At 60.2% G+C, this 25,709-nt stretch overlaps 3 protein-coding genes across 6 annotated transcripts in view; 2 read left to right on the forward strand and 1 right to left on the reverse strand.

The window, feature by feature from the left end:
- NMRAL1 (NmrA like redox sensor 1) overlaps positions 1-1,695 on the forward strand; it is an 8,405-nt gene extending 6,710 nt beyond the window's left edge. For both annotated transcript variants that reach the window (XM_068699367.1, XM_068699368.1), the window contains one exon: positions 349-1,695. In XM_068699367.1, the coding sequence (XP_068555468.1) occupies positions 349-519 (171 nt within the window). In that variant the 3' untranslated portion in view covers positions 520-1,695. The remainder of the gene's footprint in view (positions 1-348) is intronic.
- Positions 1,305-12,450, reverse strand: DNAJA3 (DnaJ heat shock protein family (Hsp40) member A3). 2 transcript variants are annotated; one of them, XM_068699358.1, is made up of 12 exons: positions 12,224-12,450; positions 12,007-12,134; positions 11,774-11,857; positions 10,851-11,063; positions 9,650-9,802; positions 8,508-8,655; positions 7,651-7,715; positions 6,612-6,740; positions 6,146-6,261; positions 5,282-5,379; positions 3,027-3,142; positions 1,305-2,414 (listed from the first exon to the last, which is right to left on the reverse strand). In XM_068699358.1, the coding sequence occupies exons 1-11, from the start codon at positions 12,423-12,425 to the stop codon at positions 3,039-3,041; spliced, it is 1,440 nt and encodes a 479-aa protein (XP_068555459.1). In that variant the 5' UTR covers positions 12,426-12,450; the 3' UTR covers positions 1,305-2,414; positions 3,027-3,038. The 2 variants fall into 2 exon arrangements, with proteins under 2 accessions (XP_068555459.1, XP_068555460.1); XM_068699359.1 differs by lacking the exon at positions 3,027-3,142 and having other exon boundaries at positions 12,224-12,449.
- Positions 12,451-12,979: 529 nt separating this feature from the next.
- The window catches only part of CORO7 (coronin 7), a 35,376-nt gene continuing 22,646 nt past the window's right edge, over positions 12,980-25,709 (forward strand). Inside the window, exons 1-8 of one of the 2 annotated variants that reach the window (XM_068699353.1) lie at positions 12,980-13,293; positions 14,538-14,634; positions 14,886-14,960; positions 16,538-16,608; positions 17,029-17,212; positions 17,610-17,686; positions 18,527-18,577; positions 25,449-25,535. In XM_068699353.1, coding sequence (XP_068555454.1) covers positions 13,234-13,293; positions 14,538-14,634; positions 14,886-14,960; positions 16,538-16,608; positions 17,029-17,212; positions 17,610-17,686; positions 18,527-18,577; positions 25,449-25,535 — 702 coding nt within the window. In that variant the 5' untranslated portion in view covers positions 12,980-13,233. Of the gene's footprint in view, positions 13,294-14,537; positions 14,635-14,885; positions 14,961-16,537; positions 16,609-17,028; positions 17,213-17,609; positions 17,687-18,526; positions 18,578-24,958; positions 25,032-25,448; positions 25,536-25,709 lie in introns of those variants that run through there. The other variant, XM_068699354.1, reaches the window with a different exon arrangement.

Here is a 25,709-nt window from a genome sequence, read left to right on the forward strand (position 1 = left end):
GTGTTCCCTGCCAGATGGGACCGCAGGGTGCTCAGTGACACTGCCCGGCCACGTGGCTGAGGATTTGGGTGGCAGCTGCCTCAGGACAGATGCAGAACAAGCTCCTGAGCAGCTGCTGTGTGATGTCCCCCTGCACACACTCCTTACCCTGGAGGAAGGATGGGCTGGAGGGGCCTCGTGGACCCTACCCAATAGACTTGCTGAGCAGCAGATCCTTCCTCACCCTTGGAAATTAATGCAGCAGGCTGCTGTAACACATCCCTCTTTGGCTTCCCTGCATGGTGTAAGAGAAATGCCCTACAGCCTCTGCCCTGTGCAGACAGTGCTTTTCCTTGGTTCTCTCTGCAGATCTCACCAGAGGAGTACGAGAAACTTGGCTTCCCGGGGGCGAAGGAGCTGGCTGCGATGTTCCGTTTCTACGCCCTGAGGCCAGAGCGCGACGTGGAGCTGACGATGAAACTCAACCCCAAGGCCCGCACCTTCCATCAGTGGCTGTCAGACAACAAAGCTGCTTTCTGACTATTCCTCCTCTCATCTTCCACCTGAGCTTTTGCAGCAGGTAGCGGGACCTGGCCGAGGCCGTGAGCCACACAGCTTTCTGCTCGTGCCTGGGGGCTGCTGCCATCCAGGGGCACATGCAGGAGCAGCGTGTCAGCTGGGCTGACTGTAACTGCCTCGCACACTGAATTTAGGGAGGTGTTTAGTGATTCTGGGTGTTTTCACATCTGTGGGATTTGTTTCTTGGGATCACACACTTCCCTAGGCAGCTCAGAGCATACCGCACGTCGTGCACTCAGCTCCCAGTAGCGCTGTGCCCTTGCCAGGTACCCACAGCAGTGCCCCAAAGCAGCGCTGGGGCAGGCTGGGGCTTCTCCTTGGACCACGTTCAGGCATCACAGGTAGGCCGGGCCGCATGCCTGCAGAGACAGGGCCTGCTGCTGACAGCCCCGACGGGTGAGAGCTTGATTCCTCAAGCCAGACAACTCCTGACAGTCTTTGGGCTCCCAAGGCTGATTTCAAACACTGCCCTCAGCAGCTGAGTATAACTTTGACAATTATCCAGCCTTAGGAGTTAAGACTTGTTTAAAAAGCTTTTTCCCTCCCCCGAAGGTACTGTTTGGGGGAGCTCTGGGCCACGGCTGTTTTTGTGCTTGAAGCCAGGTGTGGGCATAACCCCATCACCCAGCCCTGCGCCCCCATCCCAGAGCCACCCCTCATCCCTTGCCCATCACCGGGGCAGGGAAGGGAACGAAGACAAACCCCCAGAGGCAGGATGGGGGAAGAGCAAACAAGGCAGCGAGGCACAGTGTTAAATATCTTTATCAATCTTATTTACATGGATACAGAATCACTTTACAGGCAATTTAATCAGGAGGCAACGCGTGCTTTATTTCAGCAAATTAAGAAGGGCAGGACTACGACATGTTCTCGTTTAGCTGGTCGATTAGTGTGTGGGCTGATGGTACCTGCACGGCATAGCTAACAACAGCGGGCAACTGTAACCATGAAAATACTCACTGCAAGAGCTCAGCTCCTCCTGGAAGGAGCGATCCACTTCACTTGCATTCTCACACATGTAGAACAATGACTCTGACCGATCGTTTATGCTATGGGTGTTGCACTAACAATAAAATAGTTTGTCCAAACTGGCAAAGGGCTTGGTGACAAGCTTGTCCCAGCTCAGAAGCAACAGCATCTCCGTAGTAACTTCAGTTGGTTGAGGAGGGGGAGGAAACCTGAGGCAAAGCGCAGATCCCACCTCTGCGCTTCGTGCAGGAAATCAGCAGGACTAAGAAACCCCAGGGCTGCGGAGGAAGCCAGGGCAGCTGGGCTCTGACAAGTCCCAGCAGAAGGGAGAGATCCTGCTGCGAGCGTGATGCAGGGCAGCTAGAAGGGCACGGGAGACTGTTGTGAAGACAGGCTTAAAAGCCACGGGCACACCGAGTCTCCTAGGAGAAGATAAGCAGTGCCAAGTTCACCACGCACGTCTAGCATTCAGAGGGGCACCTGAGTGAACAGCAGCCATCTCGGGCTCCATACAGCAGACTGCTCCGCTCTGTGCTGGAAGGACAATTCTTTATTTTCACATTTCCACTGGTTTAGATTCTAAATAATACTTTTTTTTTTTTAAACCAAATAAGCTTCTAGCAGCAGTATGGACAGTGGAACAACCTCAGGAGACACCCACATTACCACGAAGCTGGCATTTTCCATTGTTACCATTTCCTAGGACGCTGGGTTGCTTTTGTATCGTGATGAGGGTTGGTGCCGCAGTACTTTGAGGCCTCCAGCTGGGATTCTCACTGTGCTGCTGACCGACATCCTTCGCTCTCCAGAGCCCGCTGCCAGAAGGATCCATCCCCGACTGCTAAGGTGATCTGCTGCTGGCTCTTAGTTTCCAGTAGAACGTTTCCCTGCAATTGAAGCAAGCAAAATGTTTAATTTCTCCTGAACGCACCAGATTGAGGTGCACAACCCCTCCAGCCTGCTTTGGAGCACGAGCACGTCCCCGTCTGACCTGCGGTCATCACCCTTTGTCAGCCACAGGGAGCGGATGACTTTGAAGCCGAGCCCCTGAAATCCAAGGGGATATGTCCAAGTGGGCTGCTGTCAGCCCACAACCAGCACCAGAGGCTCTGCGGGCCCCTCCTGCACCTCCCAGCAAGGTGCTGCTCCACCCAGCAGCAGAACTGCCCAGCCCCAGCTTTGCCAGCTCACAGGAACACCCTCAGTGCTTGGAGAAGGGACAGTCCCTAAGGGGACAAGTACTTCCAGGAGCTGCAGGGGAAGCCACCAACCTCCCTGAAGCTGTCTCCAGCTTTTCTGGTGCAGCAACAACGCGGTTGGGGCCCTGTTTTTTTGCTCCAGGTCGCAGGGGACAGCTAGGGCTGGTCACATCGGTGGCTGGAAGGCCTGAGGCTAAGTGAGAAGCAGCGCGCTGCTTTGGCTTCTTCCACCTCCCAAGAAGGGCAAGTTCTGCTCGGTGTGGGGGGAAAATCAACAACAAAACACAAGAGGCTTCCTACCTCGGATGGGTATCAGGAGCTAAACATTTTCTTAAGTTTGGAAAGGAATCCCTCCTTGTTCTCCTCAGCCTCAGGCCTATCCTCGCCTGCGCCAGCTCTAGCCGTGGCCCTGCCACCTGGACACAAACAGCAAAGGGCTGCAGTCAGATACGTTCCTCAGGCTGCCCCAGCTACGTCTCCCACCAGCAGCCAGCACCCCTGACAAAGGGAAAGAGTTATTTCAGACCGGGAATGGTCGGGTCAGCTGGTTCTGCCAGCACCCTCACGTATCTCTACCCGTGAGGGGCTGCAGCAGGCAGCGAGCCGCGGTACCGGGGCCACTCTGAAAGCACCGGAGAGCCTGGACCCAGAAGGGGAAGAGAAGGACGTCAGCCCAGGTAGCGTTGGTCCTTTCCCTTCTCCTCAGCCCTCCAGCTGCACAGGGGATTCCTGTGCTCTGCACAAGCAGGGCAGAGGCCTGACAGAACACAAGCACCCAGAACCAAGAGTCTGGGTCTAGCCACTGAAAGCAGGTTCTAGACTTCACCCTACAGAAGAAAAAGCTATGCTAGTGGTCCCTGGAAAAATCTGTCTGCCCATGTTTCATCCATCATCTGTGTCACGTTTAGGGCAAAGGAGTGCGAAACCACAGCAGGAGCCCCTTGTAAGGGATTCTCATGCAGTGCTCAGACAAACAGTATCAAGGAGAAACTGAACTCAGGCTAGAATCAAAAAGGCTACAGATATCTGAGAACAAGTGCCCAGATAGGAATCTTACTGGCAGCAGCTGGCAAAGTTTTCCTATATAAAAAAGTCCTGAGAAGTTTTTTTGTCCTTCTGAGAAGTGGCTACAGCAAAAACAAAGGAAACCTCTTTGCTACTCTGCTTTTTCTGCAGCCTAACCACCCATAACAAAACCCAAAATCCTCCCCAGCCTTTTTTGGGACACAGAGGGCACAAAGTCCAGTCCTCCCCATCCTCCCACAGCCAACACTCGAGCTCAGACTGATGCAACAGCATGAAACACTGAGGCCTGCAGCAGAACGTGCCTGCATCCAGTCAGGGTACTTTCTGCCTCCCAGAGCAAGGACAGGCTTTCAGCAGCAGCCTGTCTCAATACTGCAAGCTACTGGCCTTGGTTTTAATCCACCTTGTTGCTTAATTGCATTTAAGAGATCTCTCCCCTTCCCTCCAAGATGCATCTTTAATGTTACCTGCAGTGGAAAAGACAATCCCATTCACTTCTGAATCAAAGCTCTACAAAACATAACATTGGTAAGGATATGGCAGAGTCCACCTTCCTGTATCCTGAACTTCCAACATCACAGGCTTTGGCACGTGAGGTAGAGAGGACCTAAATTTCCACAACCACTTGGCAGCTCTGCAAATCCTACCTTTTCCTAGCTGTACGCAGTCAACAGTGCCCTTTTTGGTTTCAACCAAAAATAAACCCCAATCTAACAGGCATTAAGAAGCTCATTGTTCCAGCGAGAGGAAAGAAAACACTGTTTTGCCAGCAGAAAAGACAAAATGTTTGTCTTGCCTTACTGTTCTGCATATATTTTGCCTGCAGCTGCTATTGCTGCCAGATACCTCACCACTGACACTTAAAAAACAATTGCTGGATCCAAGGTTTTAATTTGGGACTGAAAAAGCAGCTTTGCAAAGCTCCCAGCTGACTTCATGCCTTCCCTCATGCTGGATGCTCTCTGCTGACTGGAGCCAACACCCAGCACCAACAAACCTTCCTAGCCAAGGTTTCCCCACGCACACCAAGGATGGCTCAGAGTAACCTTGACAGCAGTACTCCCCTTCAGCTTTCAAGGAGAAACATCCCCACTGCAGCCAGAAGCAAGCGCTGAGGACGGATTAGCTCACGCAGAGAGCTGCCCTGAAGCACATTCGCTTTTTCCACCTCTGCTACCATGACAAGTTACTTCTGGCCCAGGGGGAGAAGCCGGCAGCAGAAGGCATTCCTCACCACAGCGAGACTCAGCAGAACTTGTCAGGACCTGGAGCATCGCAGTACCTGCTCTTTGTTCACACCGATTTTGCCCAGTGACTATCAGAGCAATGCTCCCTGGGAAGAGGCTTTGTGCCACAGCCCATTAACATCTCACTGAAACTAATTTCAAAGTAAACGCTTCGCAAGTTGTGCTGACACGCTGTCCAACAGTCACCTCGGCTCACCTTTCGCTGCCCCCCGAGTCCCCGGGACACGTTGTGCCCTCCCACACCACCTCCCCGGGGAAGGAGCAGTAACTCCCCCAGCCCACCTGATGCTGTATTTGTGACTCCGTTCACTGTGCCGTCCACATCTCTCTCGTCCTCAGCATAGCTCATCATTAAGGCTCTCTGGCGATCCGTCAGCCTCCTGCAGGTCAAAGACAGAGCTGGTGGTTACGGCTGCCTTCACCTCCTCGGGCAGCACACGCAACAGGCAGCTACTAGAAGCACAAGATTAATCTGGCATTCACCACGAATCCCTGTGACCAATCTATAAAGAGCAAGCCCCAGTGGAAGAGGAGAGAGATGACCCACTGCAGTTCACCAAACTGTAGGGAAACAGCAAAACCTCTTCAAATGCTGAGAGAAACATCTGGAGCTGCAGCAGCACAAACATCTGTGGGGGGAGGCCTCAGGAAATGAACTCCCTTGCTGCGTGCAGCAATGCAAACTAAAAAGTTTGCTTCACCACAGAAGCAGAGGGTGGTGAGGCAGCCTGAAAAACAATTGCCAAGGACCTCAGTTACTTGAAGCTGCAGGTATAAGAGCACAGACGGACGTGTTGTGAGCCAGAACACTGAATTTACATAACTGGGTTCCAGACAAAAAGTGGCAGAAATCCAGGTGCGTGACTATTTATATATTTCTAGGGTTTAGGATTTTTACAGCTGTGTTGCCAAATTGTATTCTCAAAAACAGCAAGCAAACAAACAAAAAACACAACAGAAATCCAGAAGTCTGCCTGTCTACCTCACACTGGGGAAAAAAAAAGGCAGAGGAATGACTCTAACTGTCCAAGGAAAATTCAAAACAGATCTTGACAAAGCAGTAAGAATTTTTCACAAAATCTTTCTGAACAATTTTCTTTTTTTTTGCAAAAAGCTCAACATTTCCCAGAAACTTGCGTTACTTACTGAGGAACTTTTATCTTTATGTGAATGTAGTGGTCTCCGTAGCCATAACTATTAACCTTGGGAATGCCTTTCCCACTCATTCGAATTCTCTGGTCTGGCTGAATACCAGGGGGTATCTGTGAACACAGGGGGCACATTTGTTATTCCACTGTATGCATTTTCATAGTAATTGTGTTGCGTGTTTGTAATCAATTATTTCTCCAGCAGGCTTCAAAATAAGATGGGAGAGATCTGGTAGGTTCGTGCATCTGAACATGTACAGAGGCTGAGTCAACAAGGATGGGAAAGCTTGTGAAGAACCTAGCAGGGTTCAGCAGACTTCGCAAGCCACCTGACACTCAGTGCTGAAGAAGTCTGGCACTTAATACTGGGGGACATGGGAGATCTGCAGCATCTCTGCAGCAAAGTGGGGCTCTGATGTCCCACAGTGATCTATGCCCGAGCTCTTCCACGTAACGGTACCTACCGTGATATTGATTGTCTCGTACAAGCCTTGACATCTGGCTGTACCTCCCAGAACAGCCTGTGCTACTGAAATAAGGAGGTCTGAATGGATATCTGCGCCATTTCTTCTGAACACGGAACTTTTTTGAACCTGAAAGGCAGGCAGTTGCAAAAAGTAGTTAGCAGAACAATACAGAGTTATTGCGGTAAACTGCTTGGAAAGGTCTCAGCAGAGAACACCAGAAAGCTGCAGCCAGACCCTTCACCGCCCACAAGCCACGTGGCTAACAAGTCTAGGTTAACGTTCAGTCTTTTAGAGAATCACAGCTCTTGACATAACCATAACTAGCCAGAGGCTCAGGGCTCAGCAGCTCCCTCCTCTAATCCCGTTTGTTAATTCAGTGTCAGTACGATTCTGCAGAGACAAAGACCACACTGTCTTGTCCAGCACCCCAAAAAAAGGAAAGCCTGAAGAGGGAAGCAGGAACCTGTGCAGTGGCCTCACAAGCTGGAAGAGAATTAAATCCTCCTGCACCACCAAGGTACTGAAAAAAAAAAAAGAGTTTTCTCCCTGGCAGAGCTGCATATAACAGGATGCCTACAGGAGAAGTAACAGGATGCCTACAGGAGAAGAGGGCCCCAGCTACAAAGAATGTGCAAAGCAGCACTTAATGCAAATCTGCAACAGGACACTTGACCAGCCAGCCTCATGTGCATTCCTCCAGCCCTCCTCAGCACTCCCACCGCTGCAGGCAGATTCCTCCTTCAACCTCCAAGTCAAATTCTCGAGGCACCAAGAACCTGCTCTGTGTTTTGATACACACTCCCACAAAGGCCTCTCCCCAGAACCAGCAGCACAATTCTTCACGAGCAGACTCAACTTGTTACAATGCAGAACTTCTGCTATCTCAGAAAGTTCACAGGGATCACGTTACCTCAGCTGTTTGGAAGGATCACTTGCTCTTCCTCCTCCCGTTCCCCATTTTGTCGGGCTCCCCAGGCCGTTGTGAAGGGAACAAGCAACCAACTTAAGAATGGAAAAGAGCTGTAAGGATACGTACCCTGAACGTGATGAAAATTTCCTTCTTCCCCACAGGCATCCGAACTGTCTGCCCGTCCTCAACACCTGCAGTCAGGAGAGAGAAAAAAAGGGGAATGTTATCGTGTTCATCTTGTATTATAATCTGCGTGATACCGGAATGCCACAGCATCCCCGTGAGCTCCCTGCCACTGCAGCAGCGCCCGCACACCACGAGCAGAGGCACAACACCGACCAGAGGCACAGCGAGCCCCTCGCCACGAGCCCAGCACCATGGCCAAAGGGCAGAGGTCCAGCACACACCGGTACCCCAGAGGTGATCCCTACAGAGTTCTCCTGAGAAACACATCAGCCTAAGGAACGCTGGGCAGCCTCTACAAGCTACAGGAAAATTACATGCTGGTCACCCAAGGCGGTCTCAAAGCAGCAAGTCTTCAGTCCCACTGCATGGTTTGTCCTCTCTGGTGAGGAAAGCAATCAGCAAACTTTTCTGAGCTAAGCTCAGGTTTTAAAGATTCCCACCCTCTCCACCAGCTTCACCAAGGACAGATGAAAAATTCAAGTTAAAATCTTTTGGAAGCCTCACTCTTCAAGAACTGCTGAAAAGGATCCATGCAAGAAAAAAAACTTCAACTCAAAAAGGGCAAAGCAAATATTTTTACCTGCCAGGTACAAACACACGGCCAGAAAGTTTCTCTCATTGCTAATGCCTTCAATTACCAAGCTATTGATCTGCTTTGTTCTTAAGATTAAATTATCTGCAGCAAAGCTTCTTTACATTGCCCTGCCGTTTGTACCTGGCAAGTGCCTTGCTGTTAGCACAGCAGAAATAACTGACAGCCCCTTTAACAGACAGCAGTGCACAAACACAGCACTGACCTGCTGGCACGGGAACCATCACTGTCTTCCTCTGTTTGGTTTGCCCCGTTCCTCGACACACCACACACGGGGTTGTGATGATGGAACCACGACCGCCGCACCGTCGGCATGTAGATCGCATTACAAAGGGGCCCTTATTTATCGTTTCCTGGTGAAGAAAACACAGATCATCCAAATATTTAGTACTGAGGTTGTATTTTTCACCTCCACAGCACCGCTGACAGTGACCAGCCCAGCAGACTTGAGTCCTTCTAATCACACGTACAGCCTGACAGGGCAGGGGAGGGCAGCGTGATCTTTTAACAAGGGGTGGAGCAGAAAACAGGCTGAGAAATCCAAAGAGGATGCTGCCTGCGAGAAGCTGGATCAGGTTCAGCTTCCATCACCACATGCTGATTTCCACTGAAAACCATCACGACTACAAGCACGCGCCTGCTGGCCTGGGGAAGGGAGACACAACACTTTTCATCTCCAGGACGTAACGCAGAAGAACAAGACTCCTCACAGTGCTATTTCACATGGCGTTACAAACTGTATCTTGAGGAGCCCAAGGACAAGCCACTTGCAGGAATTACTGCTGTATCCAGAAAAAGGTTATGGAGACTAAACTATGGACCAACCTGTCACACAGGGAGACAGTGGGAAAGGCCTGCCTTGTCCTCTGGCCAGCTGTGCCCGTTCTGCACAGCAAGCTATTCTGGCCACAGACTGATCGCCAGTTTCCATTTTGATGCATGGAAAATCAAAAGCCCAAGGCCTGATTATTTCTTTACTAACTTCTTTCCTTCCTGTCAGCAGCACACATCTTCTCATTTCATGATTATCTCTAAGCTATCCTTGCTCCACCCTCCAGCCCTCCACTCAAAGTATGCCCAAGTAACGTCAGAATTGTTACATCAGGTAAATATTGTTTACTGGGCACGATACCAAACTGACCTCGTCCTGAAGGTACTGCTTTAGCTGGACAGAACACGCCTTTAACTTAGAAAAAACAGTCCTAGTGCAGATTAACATCTAGTCCACATTAACCTGATTTCACCCAAGATAAGCCGATGAGTGCAGTGGGAATTCTTCAGCGTGGAGGGGACCGACTCGGCCCAGTAAGGGAGAGAGGCAGGTTCTGCTGCGCTCTGAGCACTCACCATGCCCGTGCCGTTGCAGTAGTGGCAGTGCTGCGCTTTGGTACCAGGCTCGTTCCCTCTCCCTCCACAGCGCTCGCAGGAGTCATTGATGTTCACCACAATCTCCTTGTTAACACCTTTTGCAGCTTGGGTGAAGGTCAGTTCCATGATGTACTGCACGGGAAACAGACATCAGTCCACAACCCATGTGTGGTGGGGTCTTAAGCAAACTGGAATTTTGCCAAATATCAAACTGTGCTTAAATGTGTCTGGGTAACAGAGGGGGAAAGAAACAGATGGATGCACAACTCATTCGGAAATGTTCTGCCTCAATCTGGGAAGCAACAGCCTGCCTCATATAAATAAAAAGCATGGCAAACATTACAGGAAGGATGATTACACTGTGTAACAGAAAGGAGATTTTAAAAGAGAAAAGGGACAAGTATAAATACAAGTCATTTGTTTTTCTGCTCTCAGGAAAGACCTTTAGTATTTCCAAAGGTTTTACTGAACAGAAATACATCAACAGGTAAAGGCAGAGGCTTTCACTCCCAAAGAAAGCATCTGCTCTTCCTGAATAAACTCTTTTCTTTCTTAGCAAGGGGACTCAGAAGAAAGGGGGACTCCATAAAACAGCAAGTTCTGTTTGTAACAGGAAGGCCACTGCCAGCTGGAAGCACTGAACACCACGCATCTGAGGGCATCGCGTGAATCCAGGCTGTCAAAACTTAAAGAGCGTTTAGCTGCAGCGCAAAGAACAAGAAATAGTTTTTACGTTATTATGGGCTCCACTGCAAAGTGAAGCCAATTAACTTGCAAAATTAAGCCAATTAAGCAGTCAAATCCAATGCTGGAAGGCTTGTTTTATAGTTATAAAGGTATTTTGTGGTTTTCGTCATTACAGCACAAAGCAGACACATGCAAAGCAACTTAGAGCAGAAAAGTTGCCTATACAGAGATGGAAATTGCTTGGCAGCACTAACCGGGTCAGTAAACACCAGAAGTAGCTGAAGTCCACAAAAAAACGCTCGGTCTGGAGGCGTGGCAAGTATATCCATGTGGCTTACCAAGAACACTCCCTCACACACAGCAGGACGCTCACGTGGTGATATTCCCAGAGCGAACGCTTTGCTTAAACTCGCTGCAGGAGCGACCTGGCAGCCCGCTGCCCTGCTCCAGCTCCGCAGCTTCACACCCCCAGGAAACGCGTGCATCTCCTCACCTCCTGCGGCTGGTCGAAGACGTTCTGGAAATCGCCGAAAGGGGACCCCGAGAACTCGCCGAAGATTTTCCTGAAAAGCTCCTCCGGATCAATGGAGGGGCCGCTGCTCCAGTACTGGCGCCCAGCACCAGCACCGGCGCCTGTTGCACCAGGATCAAAGCTGGCTGTGCCGTAAGCATCATACTGCTTCCGCTTCACCTCGTCGCTTAACACCTTGGGGGCAAAGAACGATGCCATCAGGACAGCGACCAGGTCCTGAGCAGCCTGGCTGTCCTGGGCAGCCCCCCTAAAGGAACTCAGGGCTGTCTGTTACCAGACGGCGCTCGTTCAGACCTTTGTGTCCTCAGAAAGAGCGCCCCAGCCTTTGTGATCATACAAATCACCGAAAAGCTTGGCATCAGCAACGTGACAAGGTCTTAGTGGTTCGTAACAAGCACGAACAACTTGTGTTGTGTATTTCACTGCTCGAATGTTGAATGAAAGCTGGTGGTAAGAGTGCTGGAGGAAATCTGAGACCTGCCAGAGGGCAAACCAGCACAAAGCAAGGTGGAGAGCAGAAACGGAGCATGGTGGAACGCACCTTTGTCTCAGAAAGCTGGTAACTGCTGGCAGGTTTGTTTGTTTGTTTAACCTAGGCACTAACTCCACCGCAGAAACCACCCTTCCCAACTCTGCCAGTCCCTCACTGCTAAGAGCCAAAACGCAAAGAGCCCAAAGCATGATCAGGCAGATCAGAAATCTGGCCTAAATAACTCGCTGCAGACACCTCTAGGGCAGATGCCCTCACACCTGAAGCACAAGGTGTCAAAAATCAGCTGTCCTCTTACAGCAAACACACAAGATGTGGTATCCCCACTCCACCTCCACCAAGAGCTGTCCCCACCTCTCCTCCCTCTCACACCAATAAAACCCCCCCACGTTACCTCGTAGGCTTCTGCCAGCTGCGCAAACTTCTCCTTAGCCTTGGGGTCATCCTTATTCGTGTCGGGGTGGTATTTCTTCGCCAGCTAAACGAGAAAAAAAACAGACATTAGCAACAGACGGCACCAACCTGCTGCAACCGAGCCCTCGCAGGCAGCAGGCACAGCTCGGTGCCGGCCCCCTGGGGGCACGGAGCAGCCCCTGGGCGGGCTGGGGGTCTGGGGGGGGGCCGTGCCTGGTAGTAGGCCTTCTTGATCTCCTTCTGGCTGGCGGAGCGCGGCACCCCCAGCACCTGGTAGTAATCCTCCTTGGCGAGGGCCGCCGAGCTGCTGTGGAAGGAGGAGGCCGGGACGCGGCTCGGGCCTGAGGGAGAAAGAGAAAAAGGAGGTGAGGAGGCGGTGAGGCGGCCCCGAGCCCCCCTCAGCCCCCTCAGGCCCCGCTCCCCGCCTCACCCGCGGCCCACAGCCCGGCTCCCAGCAGCGAAGGGCGGCGTGCGGCGGGTCCCTGCGCGGCTCCGAGCCCCCTGAGCAGCCACAGGAGCGGCAGCCGCAGCGCCCCCCGCTCCCCGCCCCGCCCGGGCCCCGCTCCCTGCGCGCAGCCCCGCGCGGCACCGGCGGCGGCCCCCAGCCAGCGCGCGGCGCTCCCCGCCGCCATCTTGGCCCGCGCGCGGCGCTGCGCATGCGTCAGGGCGGAGGCGGCGGGGGGCGGTGTGGCGCTGCGCGTGCGCAGTGGAGGGAGGGCGGTGAGGGGAGAAGGGGGTTCGCTGCGCGGCTCCGCACCTCACAGGAGGGCACCGCGGGGTGGGGGCCGCTCCGTGGCACCCGGGAGGGGTGCGCGCGGCGGGGTGAGGCGCTGGCTGCTCTCCCGGAGGCGGCCGCGGTCCCTCAGTGAGGGCAGGAGGCGTTCGCAGCACCCATCTCCCTCCTCCATCACTGGGGCTGCTGCTGAGTCCCGTCAGCGGGGAGCGCAGCGCGCACAGCCGGCAGCAAATAACCCCGGCGGGACACGGGGGGGGCGGCAGGACCCGTCCGCAGCCTCGCTGCACCCCGCAGGTGTACGGGCACACAGCGCCCGGCCCGCGGGCGGAGGGGCCTCGGCGGGTCTCGAACCCGCGGCCCCTGGAGCTGCATCGGGGTGGGGGGGGGGCGCAGCGCCCGGCCCGGCTCGGGGGCGGGGCCAGAGCGGAGGGGGCGGGGCCAGAGCGGAGGGGGCGGGGCCAGAGCGGAGGGGGCGGGGCCAAGGGCCCGGCTCGGCTCGGCTCGGTTCGGGCGCCCCGGTGCAGCCCCGCCCGGCCCGGCCCGGCTCGGATCGGATCGGATCGGGGGGTCCCAGCCCGGCTCGGGGGGTCCCAACCCGGCTCCGGGGGTCCCAGCCCGGCCCGGTTCGGCTCGATTCAGCCCGTCCCGGCCCAGCCCGGCTCGGTTCGTGTTTCCCGGTTCGGCCCGGCTCGGCTCGGCTCGCCATGAACCGCTTCAAGGCGTCCAAGCTGCGGCACACCGAGGCCCGGCTGCCCCGCAGGGAGGTGAGCGCTGGGGGGGGCTCCCCGGGGCTCCCCCGGGGGGTGGCGGGGCCGGGCTGGGGCGGGCGGCACCGCCCCGGTGTCCCCCCAAAAAACCCGGGGGTGCCGCTTTAGGGCCGGGGGGTGCCGGCCACGAGGGTCCCGGGGTGCTCAGCCCTTGCCGGGGCTCCCCAAAACCGCCCCGGTTCCTGGGTGGCTCCCGGGCGTGGGTGCGGTGCCAGCAGCGGGCTGGGTGATGCTGCTGGGGATTTTGGGGTCTCGCTGCTTTTGGGAAAGATTTGGGGTGCCCGTGGGCATGGATGTGTTCAGCTCCCAGCCCCTGGGGTTCGGCAGCCCCCTTGCTTTTAGCTTCCCACCCCTGCTGCCTGCGCACAAATCCTGCACCCACACCCCTGCCGGCACCCCGGGTGTCCCTTTGGGGTTAGCTCGGGGTAGGGGGGGACGTGGCTGTCCCCACACATGTGCCCAGCCAGCATGGGGAGCACACGCTGGTTTTTGGGACTGTCACAGCCCTGGGATATCCATGTGGGATGTCGAGGGCCTGGTGTGCAGGGAGACATCTGCTCGGCCTCAGCAGCCTGAGTGGGATGGGGTCTTCCTTAGGGCATTCCCCATCCGGGTGGGAGGTGTACCTAAAGGAGCCAGGACCTGTCCCCATGTCCCTCAGGTGTCCCTGAGCATGGCCGCCTGCTCACACTTGCCCTGGCCGGATCAGGAAGCAGGGCGCAGACACGAGGATCCCACCTGGGTCACTTCTCCCTCCCCCAGCAGAGACACCCCGAGGGGCTGCGGCTTGTTGTAGGGACGTATCGGGGTGCTCGCCCCCCCATGGGTGCAGGAAGGGTTACGGGGCCTGCCCCCGAGCAGGCTGCGGTGACAGGGACCGGAGGAAGTGCTGCAGGAACCGCTGCTCTCGGGCAGGCCCCAAAAGGAAGCCGTGCAAAGAGAGGAAGCGCAGCTCTCGCTCCTCGGGGGCTCCTGCAGCTCCCGTCCTACAACGGGCTCCGTGTGGGGCACGGGCACCCGCTGCAGCGTGGCACCGGTCCGTAACCCCGCTGTCACCTCCGCACGAGGGTTGGACTTGGCCCGGGGTGTGCCAGGAGCTCCCGTGGGCACGCGGTTGCGCACCGGTGGCACCGGGAGCAGGTCCGGCCGAGGAGGAGCCTCTCGGTGCCCCGTGGGTGCCGTGCTCCGGCACAGAGGTGGTGAGGAGCATCCCCTAACACGGGCTTTTCTCTCCATCCCAGGCCTGGATTGGGGGTCTCCGAGCCGGCTCCGTTTCATCCTGTGGGAACCAGGTGAAGGCCAGCTGCCAGTGGGTAGCGTTCAGCGCCGAGCCGACAGGTGAGGATGGGGAGCTGGGATGGGTTCACCCCCGGAGCTGCGGTCCCTCGGGGCTGGGTGGCAGCGGCACAGGGCACAGGGGGCACGAGGGCACCAGGAATTCCCCCAGGGGTGCTGGCAGTCCCGCAGGTCCATCTCTGGATCGCAAATCTGGGCGCTCCCCGCTGCGTCCCCGGGATTTTTGGGGGTCCCTGTGGGCAGCGGCCAGGCTGTGGGTGGCCGGTGACCTGCTGCTGTGCCTTCTCCTGCAGGTGTGCTGGGCATCGTGCCGCTGGAGGGCAAGGATGGAGGCAAGAGGACCGTGTCTCAGCTCTGCTGCCACTCAGGTGAGCCGGGCGGCTGCTGAGCCCAAACCATTTCGTGCCATACTCTGCAGAGCTCTGCGCTGGGGCACCAAGGGGTCTGGGGCCATCTGTGTCCTGGGAGAGGGGCTGCTGGAGTCTCCAGGGACCACCACCCGCAGGCAGGGTGACCCCGCTCCCGTGTGAGGCAGGGACCTGCTGAGTTCAGAGCCGTGGAAGCTGTGAGCACTCAGGACCCTCTCTCAGTGCCCTGTGCCCCTGGGCTGCTGTGCCTGGCAGGGGGTTCACCTCTAGAGCTGCCGATCTCAGGCTTTTGGGGACCTTCCTCCAGCGCGCCCTTCCCGTGTTGTGTGCCCTGGACTTCCCAGTGCAAAATGTGAGCGTTTTCCAGTGGGAAAAGCACCCCTGGAGCATAAATCTAGACTGGACTCACCTCGAGCATCCTGCAAAAGGCTCCTGGGAGCCACCCGAGGAGCAGCAGCAGAGCAGCCCCGGGGCCGGCAGCCTCGCAGGAGGAGCACGGGAGCAGCCCAGCACCGGGCTGGTGGAGGAGCTGGGATCCTGGTGGCGTGCAGCCAGCTCCAGCAATGAGGGGAACGGGAATGGGAACAGGAATGGGAACGGGAATGTCCCAAACACGAGCGTCAAGGTGGAAGCAGGCTGCTGAGCCCGTCCCAGCGCCGCCCCGGTGCATGCTGTGCTCTGCCTGCCTTGGCTCTGCCCTTTCCTGGGGCTCAGCCCATGATCTGCTGGGCTGGTTTCAGCCCCTTTCTGGCCCTGTTGCCCTTCCAGAGCTTTTTTCCAGCCTCCGTCCTGCCCTGGCAGACATCCCCGTGCCACCGAGCTCCCCGAATTCCCAGAGGAACACTCGGCAGGGCCGGCGGCGCGCGCAGCCAGCAGCTGCAGAGCCCTTAATGAGATTTCAGCACCAGCCCTTTGAAGCCGGCCGTGCCCGGGAAATGCCTCCCTCGGGCATTCGGAGCAGGGGAGGGATTTTTGGATCCTCCCCGGGGCGAACAGGGCAGATAAGTCCGGGAGCTGGAGTGAGTTGCTTGTCTTTTCGTGCCTCCTGGGCCCGTATCTCCGCGGCCTCGTGGAAGCGGAAAAAGTACAGGGTGACCCAGTTTGCTGAGCGTGCCGAAGCACCGGAGGGGCTGTTCGTGCTGGTGCCAGCCCAGCCTTGCTCCCGTCACCATCCTGCCCCCATCACGCTGCTCAGGGCCCTTACAAAGGGAGCGTTGTGGCCAGCGTGGGGCTGACGCAAGCGCCCTGGTGCCATGCGTGCTCCTCCTGCAGCTCGGCTCCGGGGATGTCTGTTGTGAAACCAGAGCCAAAGCTGGGCGGTGGCACCTCGAGGAGGGGAGAACGCAGCTGTGGTGTGCTCAGGGCTCCCCGAGGGGCAGCGTGGAGGCTTGCAGGGAAGCTGAGCTGCCCTAAAATACCTCGGTGGGGCCGGGTCCCCCGAGGGGACCTCGCTCCCTGCGTGTGCGCGAAAAGGGGCTGAGACTGGGGGGCAGCAACGGGGGGCGAACGCGCTGTGTGCGGGGGGCTTGGCTGAGTGGTGGTGACACGGGGCTGGACCTCTGCTCCTCTTCTTCCAGACGTGGTGACAGACTTTGACTTCTCACCGTTCGATCAGCTCCTGCTGGCTACGGGCTCTGCTGACGAGACGGTGAGTGCTCGGTGCCGTGGGGGCCGCGCTGTCCCCAACCTGGCGTGTCCCTGGGGCTTCACTGCAGAGCTTGGGGAGGTGGATGCAGAGAGACGGGAGTGCCAGGAGCCTGGGGAGGGGGGTGCCAGCCTCGGGGAGCTGTGTGGGCACTCCCTGGGGTGTAGGGGACGGGGCAGGCTGACGTGAGGGACGGGGATGAGGTGCATCCCCCAAGGATCAGCCCTCTCCTGCAGCCCCGATCCCACCAGGGGTCACGCGATGAGGCTCACCTGGTGGCCCATTTTCCTGGCTCTGGGTAGAAGGCACCACAGCCTGGAAGAGCAGCAAGCACCCTCTGCTGGCTCTGTGCTGGCTGCGGGGTGTAGGGCCAGGGCTGGCTCACCCACCCGGGGTCTGACCCACATCTTCTGGGGGCCGCAGGTGAAGGTTTGGCGCCTGCCCGAGAGCGGCCAGGACCTGCCCAGCAGCGCGGGGCTGACGTTGGGGCCCGGTGGGGGCCCCGTGGACGTGCTGCAGTTCCACCCCACGGCGGATGGCGTCCTGGGCAGCGGCGCGGGGAAGCGAGTCACCGTCTGGGACGTGGGGCAGCAGCAGCCACTGGCAGGTAGGAAATTTGGAGATGTTGGTGCCGTCGGCTGCTGAGCAGCCAGAGCTGAACTGGCCTGGTGGTGGTGGCGGCACACTGGCACCACCTTGGTTTGGGTTTTGAATTCAGTGGCTCTGAGTCCAGAAGAACCGGCAACTGCCTCATGGCAAACACACGGTCCACCTGGGGAAGGGAAACCTGCTTTCTGGGGCAGAAGGGGGTCATTTGGCAACACCAAGCTGCTCGGGTGGAAAATCAGTGGTGCCGAGGGGAGCTCCTGCTGGGAAACTGTTCCAGCCCTGCCCTCCTGCCCTGGGTGCCCAGGGCTGGGGTGGGGACATCCTGCTTTGTCCTCCGGAGCACGGAGAGGGTGCCCAGCTCTTTGGGAGGCCCTGACCGTGCTTTCCTCCCCCAGCACTGGAACCTCACGGGGACCAGCTGCAGAGCCTGGCGTGGAAGCGAGACGGCCACCTCCTGGGCACCTCCTGCAAGGTGAGTGGCACAGGGTGTGAGGAGGCTGCCGAGCACTGCGAGCACCTCGGCGGGCATCTCCCATCCTCCTCCTCCTCCGTGGGGTCTTTTCTGGGCTCTGGCTGGCTGCTTGCAGAGTGCTCACTGTCACCCACACAGGTCCTGGTGGCCACAAACCCACCAGGCTGAGGGCCGCCCCTCGAGGAGCGCCGGCTGCTTGGCTGAGCGCAGGGGCTTTGGAAAGGGGGCGACCTCTTTGTGGCTGGCTACCCTGCTCCTGGGGTGCGCACGGTGACCCCGTTTTGGGGAGAAAAAGCCCAATCTGAGCCCGGTGAGGGGCGCTGAGCAGCGCTAGATGGCGCCTGCTGCTCGGCGCCGGGCTGGCGGTGCGCAGGGTGCTTCGAGGCTGTGCAGGGAGGGTGAGGGAGCAGGACCGAGCAGGAGAGTCTGGACGAGAGAGCAGCTGGAGCACTGCAAAGTGTGGCACTGCAAAGAGCAGAGCTGGCTCCAGGGCACCTCCCTGCAGCATCCCACCCGTCTGGCTGCGGGGTGCCGGGCAGGGGAAGGCTCGCCACGCCGCCCTCAGGATGCTGGAGAGCGGTGGGAGGGTGGGGGCTGAGGGGTCAGCACGAGCCCTGGCTGTGCTTTGGAGGGAGAGTGGTTGTGGGGGCGTCTTGGAGCAGTTTTGGGGGTGTCGGGGCCCTGGTGAGGCTATGGGGATGTGTCTGTGCCCGCAGCATGGGGCAGGAGCAGGCACTGTAGGGAGGAGGAGGCTCGCTGCAGCCCTCTGCCTAACATAGCCACACATCCTGCTGGCCACGGGGTCCTTAACCCCCTTCTGTTTTCTTTTTATCTCACCAGGACAAGAAGCTGCGGATTTTTGACCCCAGAGCCGGCCCGGCTGCATCCCAGGTACTGTCCTTCCCGGCTGTGCGCTGCGGGGTGCTCGGTGCCCCCCCCTGCCCCAGCCCTGGCAGGGCTCGCAGACGCTCCAAGGGGCCCTGGTGACAACGTGGGGGCACAGAGGGGACAGGGCTGCCTCCTCCTTGGCCCTGGTGACGTTCACCACGTGGGTCCCCTGCCCTCCCATGGGGCTGGTGAGCGCTCCCGGGGGCTTTGGCACCGTCACCTTCCCCCCGAGGAGCCCTGCGGGCACGAGGGCTCCAGGGTGGCTGCGGGCTCCTGGGCTTTGTGCAGGAGCTCCTTTGGTTCCTTTGGAGCAAAAAGGCTTTTGGGAACGAGGACTTGCCAAGGGTGAGGCTGGGCAGCTGGATCCGCACAGCTCAGCAAATAACAGTGATTAGGAAATAAGGAGAGGGCTTGGGGCTCGCCGTCAGCATCAAGTTGAAGCAGCCTCTTATTAGAGGCTTCCTGTGGCTTTTGGGGCTCTGGCTGCCGCCGTCCCTCCGTGCAGAAGCGGTGGGAGGCATTTGGGAGGGGAGGGAAGCAGTGGAGACCAGGGCAGGAGGGCGGCAGCAGAATATATAGAATAGATTTACATCCACCCGGTGATTGCAGATGCAGCTGAGCTGGGGTGAGGTGCTCCCCGCCCTCCGAATCGCTTCAGGAGCCACTTGGCATCGTGGCGAGGTGCCCCCAGCTTCACCCCGTGCCCACCCGTGGGCTGCCCACCCCCCGTTCCTCCCCCCCTCCAGACCTGCCGGCTTGGGGACCGGCGTTCCTGCCGAGCCGCCAGCTCCGCGGGCTCGCGCCAAGTCTCCTAGGGAGGGTGGACTCCGTCTAGCTGAGCTCTTAAAAATAACGTGTGAATGATGGTGTCTGTTCAAAGCAGGCAGCTCACTTCCCTCCGCTGCCGGCTCAGCCAGACCGGGGCCGGCTGCGGAGCCCCGGCCGGCGCTGGGTTTGCCAAGAGAAATCTGCACCTTCGCTGCCGGGAGGCGCAGCGCCGCAGCCGTAACCCCGGCCGGCTGAGAATTGATGAAGATGTTTAGTCTTGGAGAAGTGCTGCGCTGAAGGGGAAAACTTTAAAATGCCATAAATCCTCTGGAAGCTTGCGCAGGGCTGGCTTAGCCAAGAGGAATAACACTCCTGTGTTTTGGGTTTTTTTTTGTGTGTGTTTTTTTTTTTTTTTTTCTCCCCTGTTGCTGGAGGGCCGGGTTGCTTGGAAGGGCTCCTGCTCCCCGGAGCCAGCGTGGTTATGAAACCGGGTGATGCCGGGGCCGCTGCGTGGTGCCAGCACCTCGCCAGCTCCCCCTCTTTGAAGTGGCCCGGGCGGTGCAGGAGGTGAGCGATGGGTTCCTGCCAGCCCCGCTCGGAGCAGAGAGGGCTGCTCCTCCGGCTCGTTTGCTTAATTTGCCAAGCCCGCCTCATTAATCCAGTCCTTTTTTAGAGCGGGGGAAAAAGGGTGAGAGGAGCTAAAACAGGAGCCCCCGGAGCAGGAAGGAGAGGTCGCTGCTGCGGGGCTGCAACGCCCCACAGTGCTTGCGGGGCTCGCGGGTGCTGCGTGCGCCACGTTGGGGACTTTGGGGTGGCCGGGAGGTCATGGTGAGGGTTCAGCCTCCAGAACCAGGCTGGAGGCTCCTGCTGCTGTGCGTGGGGAGGGCCTGCCCCCCCCCAGCCCCCTCGCAGCTATTTCGGGCACGTCCCAGCCGTGGGCAGCAGCGTGTGACGCAGCAAGAGCGGTGACGGAGGGCAGGGCGGCGCGAGAGCGGTGCGGCCAGGGGCTTTGCTGGCCCCAGACGTGCCCCTGGAGATGCCCTGAGCCTCAAGCAGGGGCTGCTCAGCCCCACCAGGCTCTGGGGCCACCCTTTTGCTCCCACTGAGTCTCCCCGTGCTCCCCGGCCCGGCTCGGGCTGGGTGTGAGCACTGCTGGCCTTGTGAAGAGCTCCCCTGAGCCCCATCCGCTGCCTTGGCCTCGTCCCCCTCCCAAGGCCACGCTCCCGGTGCCGCAGCCTCACACGGGCTCAGGGCTCGCTGCTGCTGTGCGCAGTGGTCTCCTTTCCTTTACCCTCGCCTTGGAGACGTGTCGCATCCCCTTCCTCCTGGCTGCGGCCCTTTTGGGGCTCAGTGCTTCTCCCCTCCTGCCTTCCCCGACCCTACAACACCTGGGCACGTCCCTCCTGCCTCCGTGCGCTCCCACATCCCCCGCACAGGGCCCTGGGGGTTCATCGTGTGCTGCAGGATCCTCCAGGCTGCGGGGCCGTGGCCGAGCGTGGCCGGGGTGGGATGGGGAGGGACCGAGCTTGTTCTCACGAGAAACTTCCCCCGACAGCCTTTCGGCAGGGCCGGGGGCGAGGGAACAGCCGCACGCGCCGGGCGAGCGCACGCCCGCGCTCACGTTTTAAAGAGCTCCCTTGGAGCCCGCTGCTTGCGGGGCTGGGGCTGAGGGCAGCTGGGGACAATTTGCAGGGGGTCCCCGGGGGTTTGTCCCCATGGATTTATCCCTCCTGCTGTGCCTGCCACGGTGAGGGGGCACGGCTGGGTGCCTGGCGGTGCCCAGGTGGGGACGGGGGGGTGCCCACCTCTCACCGTGGCTGTCCCCCAGCCCCCTGCCACGATCACAGCGGGGTTTGGGGCTCTGTGGCCGTGCCAGCAGGGTGATGCCGTGGCCAGCTGGACACCCAGGCTGGGCTCACCAGAACCCAGTGTGGCACCTCTGCCCCAAATCCTGCCGGAGCGATGGCAGAGCCTTTCTGCCTTCACCCCCCCCCCCCCAGCAGCACGGCGTCCCACGCCGGGGTCACCCCGGGGGTACCTGACTCCCAGCCTCAGCAGCAGCTTCCTCCGGGCGGGGGGAAGGTCCGCAGCATCCCACATTCCCAAGGAGACCGTGGGAAGCTTTGAAAAAGTTGGCCTAGCTCTGGGCTGCCTATTTATAGCACCGCGCGCTCGGCGCTCTCATGCTTCTGTTCCCCAGCGTAGCTGCACGGGACTGTTTATATTTCCTCTGCTCCGCTTCCCCCTCGGCCGTCCTTCGCAGGAATGCCGCTGGTATTGCAGACATGGGGAAGTTGAGGAGGATTTGGGGCCGAGCATCACGAGGGACGTGGGCGCACGGGCACGCCGCTCCCTCCCGCGGGCGCGCTGGGGATGGCCGTGCCGAGGGGGCAGGCTCGGGGTCTGCCACTGCTTAATTCTGTGGGGCTGGGGAGGTTTGGGGCGTCCCCCCACCCCCAATCCCGGCTCTTTGTGGAGGTGGGAGGCTGCGGAGCCTGGCGGCTGTCCCGCTGGGAGCCCGCTCGCCTTCCTGCCCTTGCTGGGCCGGCGGCATCCTCAGGAGCCTTGCGTCGGCCTCGCCAAGTAGCACAAAGGACGGGACGGAGGCTGGGGCCCCTCCTGGATGTCCCACAGCACGGGGACACTGAGGCAGCGCCGTTCCCTTCCCGCTGCCACCCCACACCCCCTCATCCTGCCCTGGGCTGGTGCCAGCAGCGTGGTGGCTGCCGGAGCATCGCTGCCACCGCGTGTGGCGACTGAAGCTGCCCACGGGGACAAGCCCCGTGCCCCTCGTCCCCTGCCCGCAAGCACCGCGCTCTGCTTCAGGACAGAGCTGAGGAAGGCGGCTTCTAAATGCCAAAGCCACACTTGCTGGGGGCTCGTGGCCCCCCATCCGTGCGCTGTCCCCTCTCTCCGAGCATCCTCGGTCGGAGGAGCCGAGCTGCAGGCGTGGGGCTGGCCTGCGAGAGGCTGCTCTGCACTCCTGGCCACCTCTGGAGTAAGTGGGATTTGGCAGCAGGAGTTCACATTCTTCTGCGGGGAGGATGCGTGGTGGTTAACCCCCTCGGCTCCTCGGGAAGCCTTTCCTCCTGCCCCCTGGGCCTCGGTTGCTCTCCCCACCCTTTTGCTCCCTCCCACAGGGTTTTCGGATGCCTGCGGGCTGCCAGAGGGCAGAACCGAGGGGCTCCCCCCCTGCCCAGCCCCACGGCTCTGCCCTGAGCTCCCCAGCCCCGGCCCTCCCTGCCCTCTCCTCCCTTCCCAAGGTAAATATTCCCCGCGGAGGCAGGGATCGCCCCGGCGCGGGAGCAGTTTTCGCTTTGTGTCGGGCTCTCCTAGGCAGCCGAGGAGCCGAAATCCGCCGGCAGCTGTTACCAGCTCGCGCTGCCCCGCCGGGGCTCTGCTGCCAACAGCTGCATCCGACACGCCGGCCGAGCCTCCCCGGCCCTGCTCCCCCGCGGTGCTCGGCCACCCCGCAGCCCCCGCGTCCCGCAGCAGCCCTGGGGCCCCGCGGGGAGCAGGGCTGGGGACCCCCACGGCACCCAACCTGCACCAGGAGAGGTGGGGAGAGCTCCCCGGCACCCTCCCTGCGGTGCCGAGCGGCCTCAGAGGAGGGAGCACAAAATTTCTCCCCTCCCTTGGCCTGAGCTGCCTCAAACCAGCTGGGCTGAACCTGCACAAAGGGCTGGGAGAGGCCGGGCTGCCTCGGCGCTGGTGTGACCGGGTGGTGGCGGGGGAGCTGGAAGGCCCTCCTGGGCTCCCTGCGTGCCAGCCTGGAGCTGGAGGTGTCCGCCAGCCTCTGCCGAGCTGCCAGGAGGACGAGCAGCTCAGCGGGGACACGGAGGAGCTGCCAGCATCACCTGGGCTCAAAGCACTGGGTTCTTGCCCAGTTCAGGCAGCCCCAGGGACCCGCAGCTCCCCCAGCTCCAGCTGACCGAAGCGTCCTGATCACACCGCCCCATCCCAGCCTCGCCACCTGCCCACGGCCGAGGACACGGGTTGGGGGTCCTGGGGGACCCCCGGGGGACCTGGAGCCGCTAGGTGGAGCGGCTCACGCTCACCTCTGGCAACATCTGCACAGCCTGGTGTCTGAGCCACCTCCGAAACCGGAGCGCCCCGGCCCCAGCCTCCCTGCATATTTGCTGACATACGTACTGCTCAGCCCGGGATGGAACTAATGCAGAAAACATGTTTCCCCACTGCAGCGTGCGCAACGTGGGCTAGGAGCGGCGAGGCCCCACCAGGGCGCAGAGCTGGACCCCGTGCGAGGGTCCTGGCACCGTCTGCGCCCCACAGCAATCCCGAGCTGTGCCCCTGGGTGCTCGGCCCCGTCCCACCCAGCCGGGGACCGGCCGCGCATCCCCGGCACCGGCCGCGCACGGGAGCCAGCGGAGCCGGCGCGCACGGCTATCGAATCTCCAGCTGTGGAGTTTTGGCTGCCGCGGCCACGGGGCTCAGGTGCAGAAGCCATCTCCCCGCTGATGATCTGGGCTGGCCGGGGTTGGGCTTCCAGCTCTCCTGGCCCCAGCTCCCGGGGTTTCCTTCCCCGCTCGGCTCCGATCCTGGCTCCCGTCCGTCAGGCTGGCGGCGGGGCCCCGGGAGGGCTGGCAGCCCCCAGGCTGCCTCCCCGCTGCCCCGATTTGGGCCTCTCCTTGTCCCCACTGCGGTGACACAGCCCTGCTCTGCAAGGGGGACGTGTCACGGGCCCCAGGAGCGGGATGGGGCCGGAGGGGTGCCAGTGCTGGAGCTGTGCGTGGTGCAGCAGGATGGAGCCAGCAGGAAAGGGGCACCGGGTCAGGGGTTTGTCGGGGGCCTCCCATCCCCTCTGGAGAGTGCCAGTGTGTTAGATGTGGGGAATGGGCCCCCCCTGCCCCACATCCTGCCCCACATCCTGCCCCACATCCTGCCGCCGCTGCCGGGCTCGGCTTGGCCAGCGCAGTGCCTTCCCCGCGCGTCGTGCTGGCTGGCTTTGCGCCCTGTTTGTGCTGGCAAGGCGGCCGCGTGCCGGCGCCAGGCAGCGGATGCGCTTGGCACCACCAGCACCTTCTCCAGCCCTGGCCACAGGCCCCGGGCGGCTTGTGCAGAGAGCGGGCGTCCCGCTGGGACTGGGGGCAGTAGCTCCCAGCGAGGCTTCTCCAGGGGGCAGGAGAACCCCGATGCCACCGGGTCCCGCGGGCCCCTCTGCGCCGCACGGGGAGCGCTCGGCCGCGCGGAGGGGCCGGATGCGCTGCGCTGGGCTCAGCTCCGCTTTTCCATGACAGCTCTGGAATCGTTAGCGGTTGGGCTGGCTTCTTGGCGCTCGGTAAAACGAGAACGAGGAGGCTCCAGCGCCTCCTGCGTTGCGGGGCGAGAGCTGGCTGCCGGGCCCTGCTGGGATGCCGGGAACCGCAGGGCCCATCTGGGGGCCACATGGGAGCCGGCCCGCAGTAACTCTTCCCTTCCCGTCCTCGGCACAGCAGCGCTGGGGCCTGGGGGTGGGACAGGGCTGGGGACGGTGCCGGGGCGGGCAGGATGAGGCACAGGCCTGCTGGGGGGGTCCCAGCCCTGCAGGGAGAGGAGGAGGAGGTGTGGGGAGCGCCGCCGGGCTCAGTTTGCCATCGGTGTCTCGGTAGCCTCTGGACACCCGTGGGGCACCTGCCTCCTGCAGCCGGGATTTGGCACAGATCGAGAGCCCGGGGAAGCATCCGGGGAAGTAAGTGCCTCCCCCTCCCTGGCCATGGCCGGGGTCAAACATCTTCTGGTGCCTGCCAGCATGGAGCAGCTTCTGGGTGCTCTGACCCCCCCGAACCCCCACGCTTGCCATAGGGGGAGCCCGGGTGGTGCTGGGGGACCCGGGATCCTTGCCATCACGCTCATGTTACCCACTGCCACGCCCCGCTCATCCCAGCCACCACACCAGCACCTCGGAGGCCACCTCGCTGGCTGGGGACTCGGGACGGTCACTGCTTGGGGGCTGCCCCCACCCCGCTGGCACCGTGGGCACCTCTCGGTGGGGACCTGGAGCCAGCGCTCGGCCCCGGGGCTGGTCACGGCCGTGCTGTAGCCACACGTGAAGCCACACGGCGCGGGCGGTGGGAATGCTGACGGCCGTGTCTCCTGTGCCTTGCAGAGCGTCCCGGGACACGAGAACAACAAGGACTCCCGGCTGCTCTGGATGGGCGCCAGCGATTGCCTCATCTCCGTGGGGTTCAGCCAGGTACGCTCCTCACTGCTTGGGATTTCCCACCCCGTGCCAGGGCCACGGCGCGGCGTCCCCACGCGTCTCCTGGGTGCCAGCCCGGGCTCCTGCATGGCACGGCGGTCGCAAAGCAAGGGTACCCCCAGCTGCTTTGCGGGCTGCCAGGAGAGGACGTGGGGACGGCCACGCAGC

Source organism: Anas acuta, chromosome 15, assembly GCF_963932015.1.
Source record: "Anas acuta chromosome 15, bAnaAcu1.1, whole genome shotgun sequence".
NCBI classification, from domain to species: domain Eukaryota; kingdom Metazoa; phylum Chordata; class Aves; order Anseriformes; family Anatidae; genus Anas; species Anas acuta.

Coding starts and splice junctions, on each gene's coding strand:
- DNAJA3 (XM_068699358.1), bottom strand. CDS start 12,425: ATGGCGGCGGGGAGCGCCGCGCGCTGGCTGGGGGCCGCCGCCGGTGCC. Junction 5,380..6,145: donor ATAAAGATAAAAGTTCCTCA/GTAAGTAACGCA, acceptor TTTGACCTGCAG/GAGGCTGACGGATCGCCAGA. Junction 3,143..5,281: donor AGTCACAAATACAGCATCAG/GTGGGCTGGGGG, acceptor GTTTGTGTCCAG/GTGGCAGGGCCACGGCTAGA.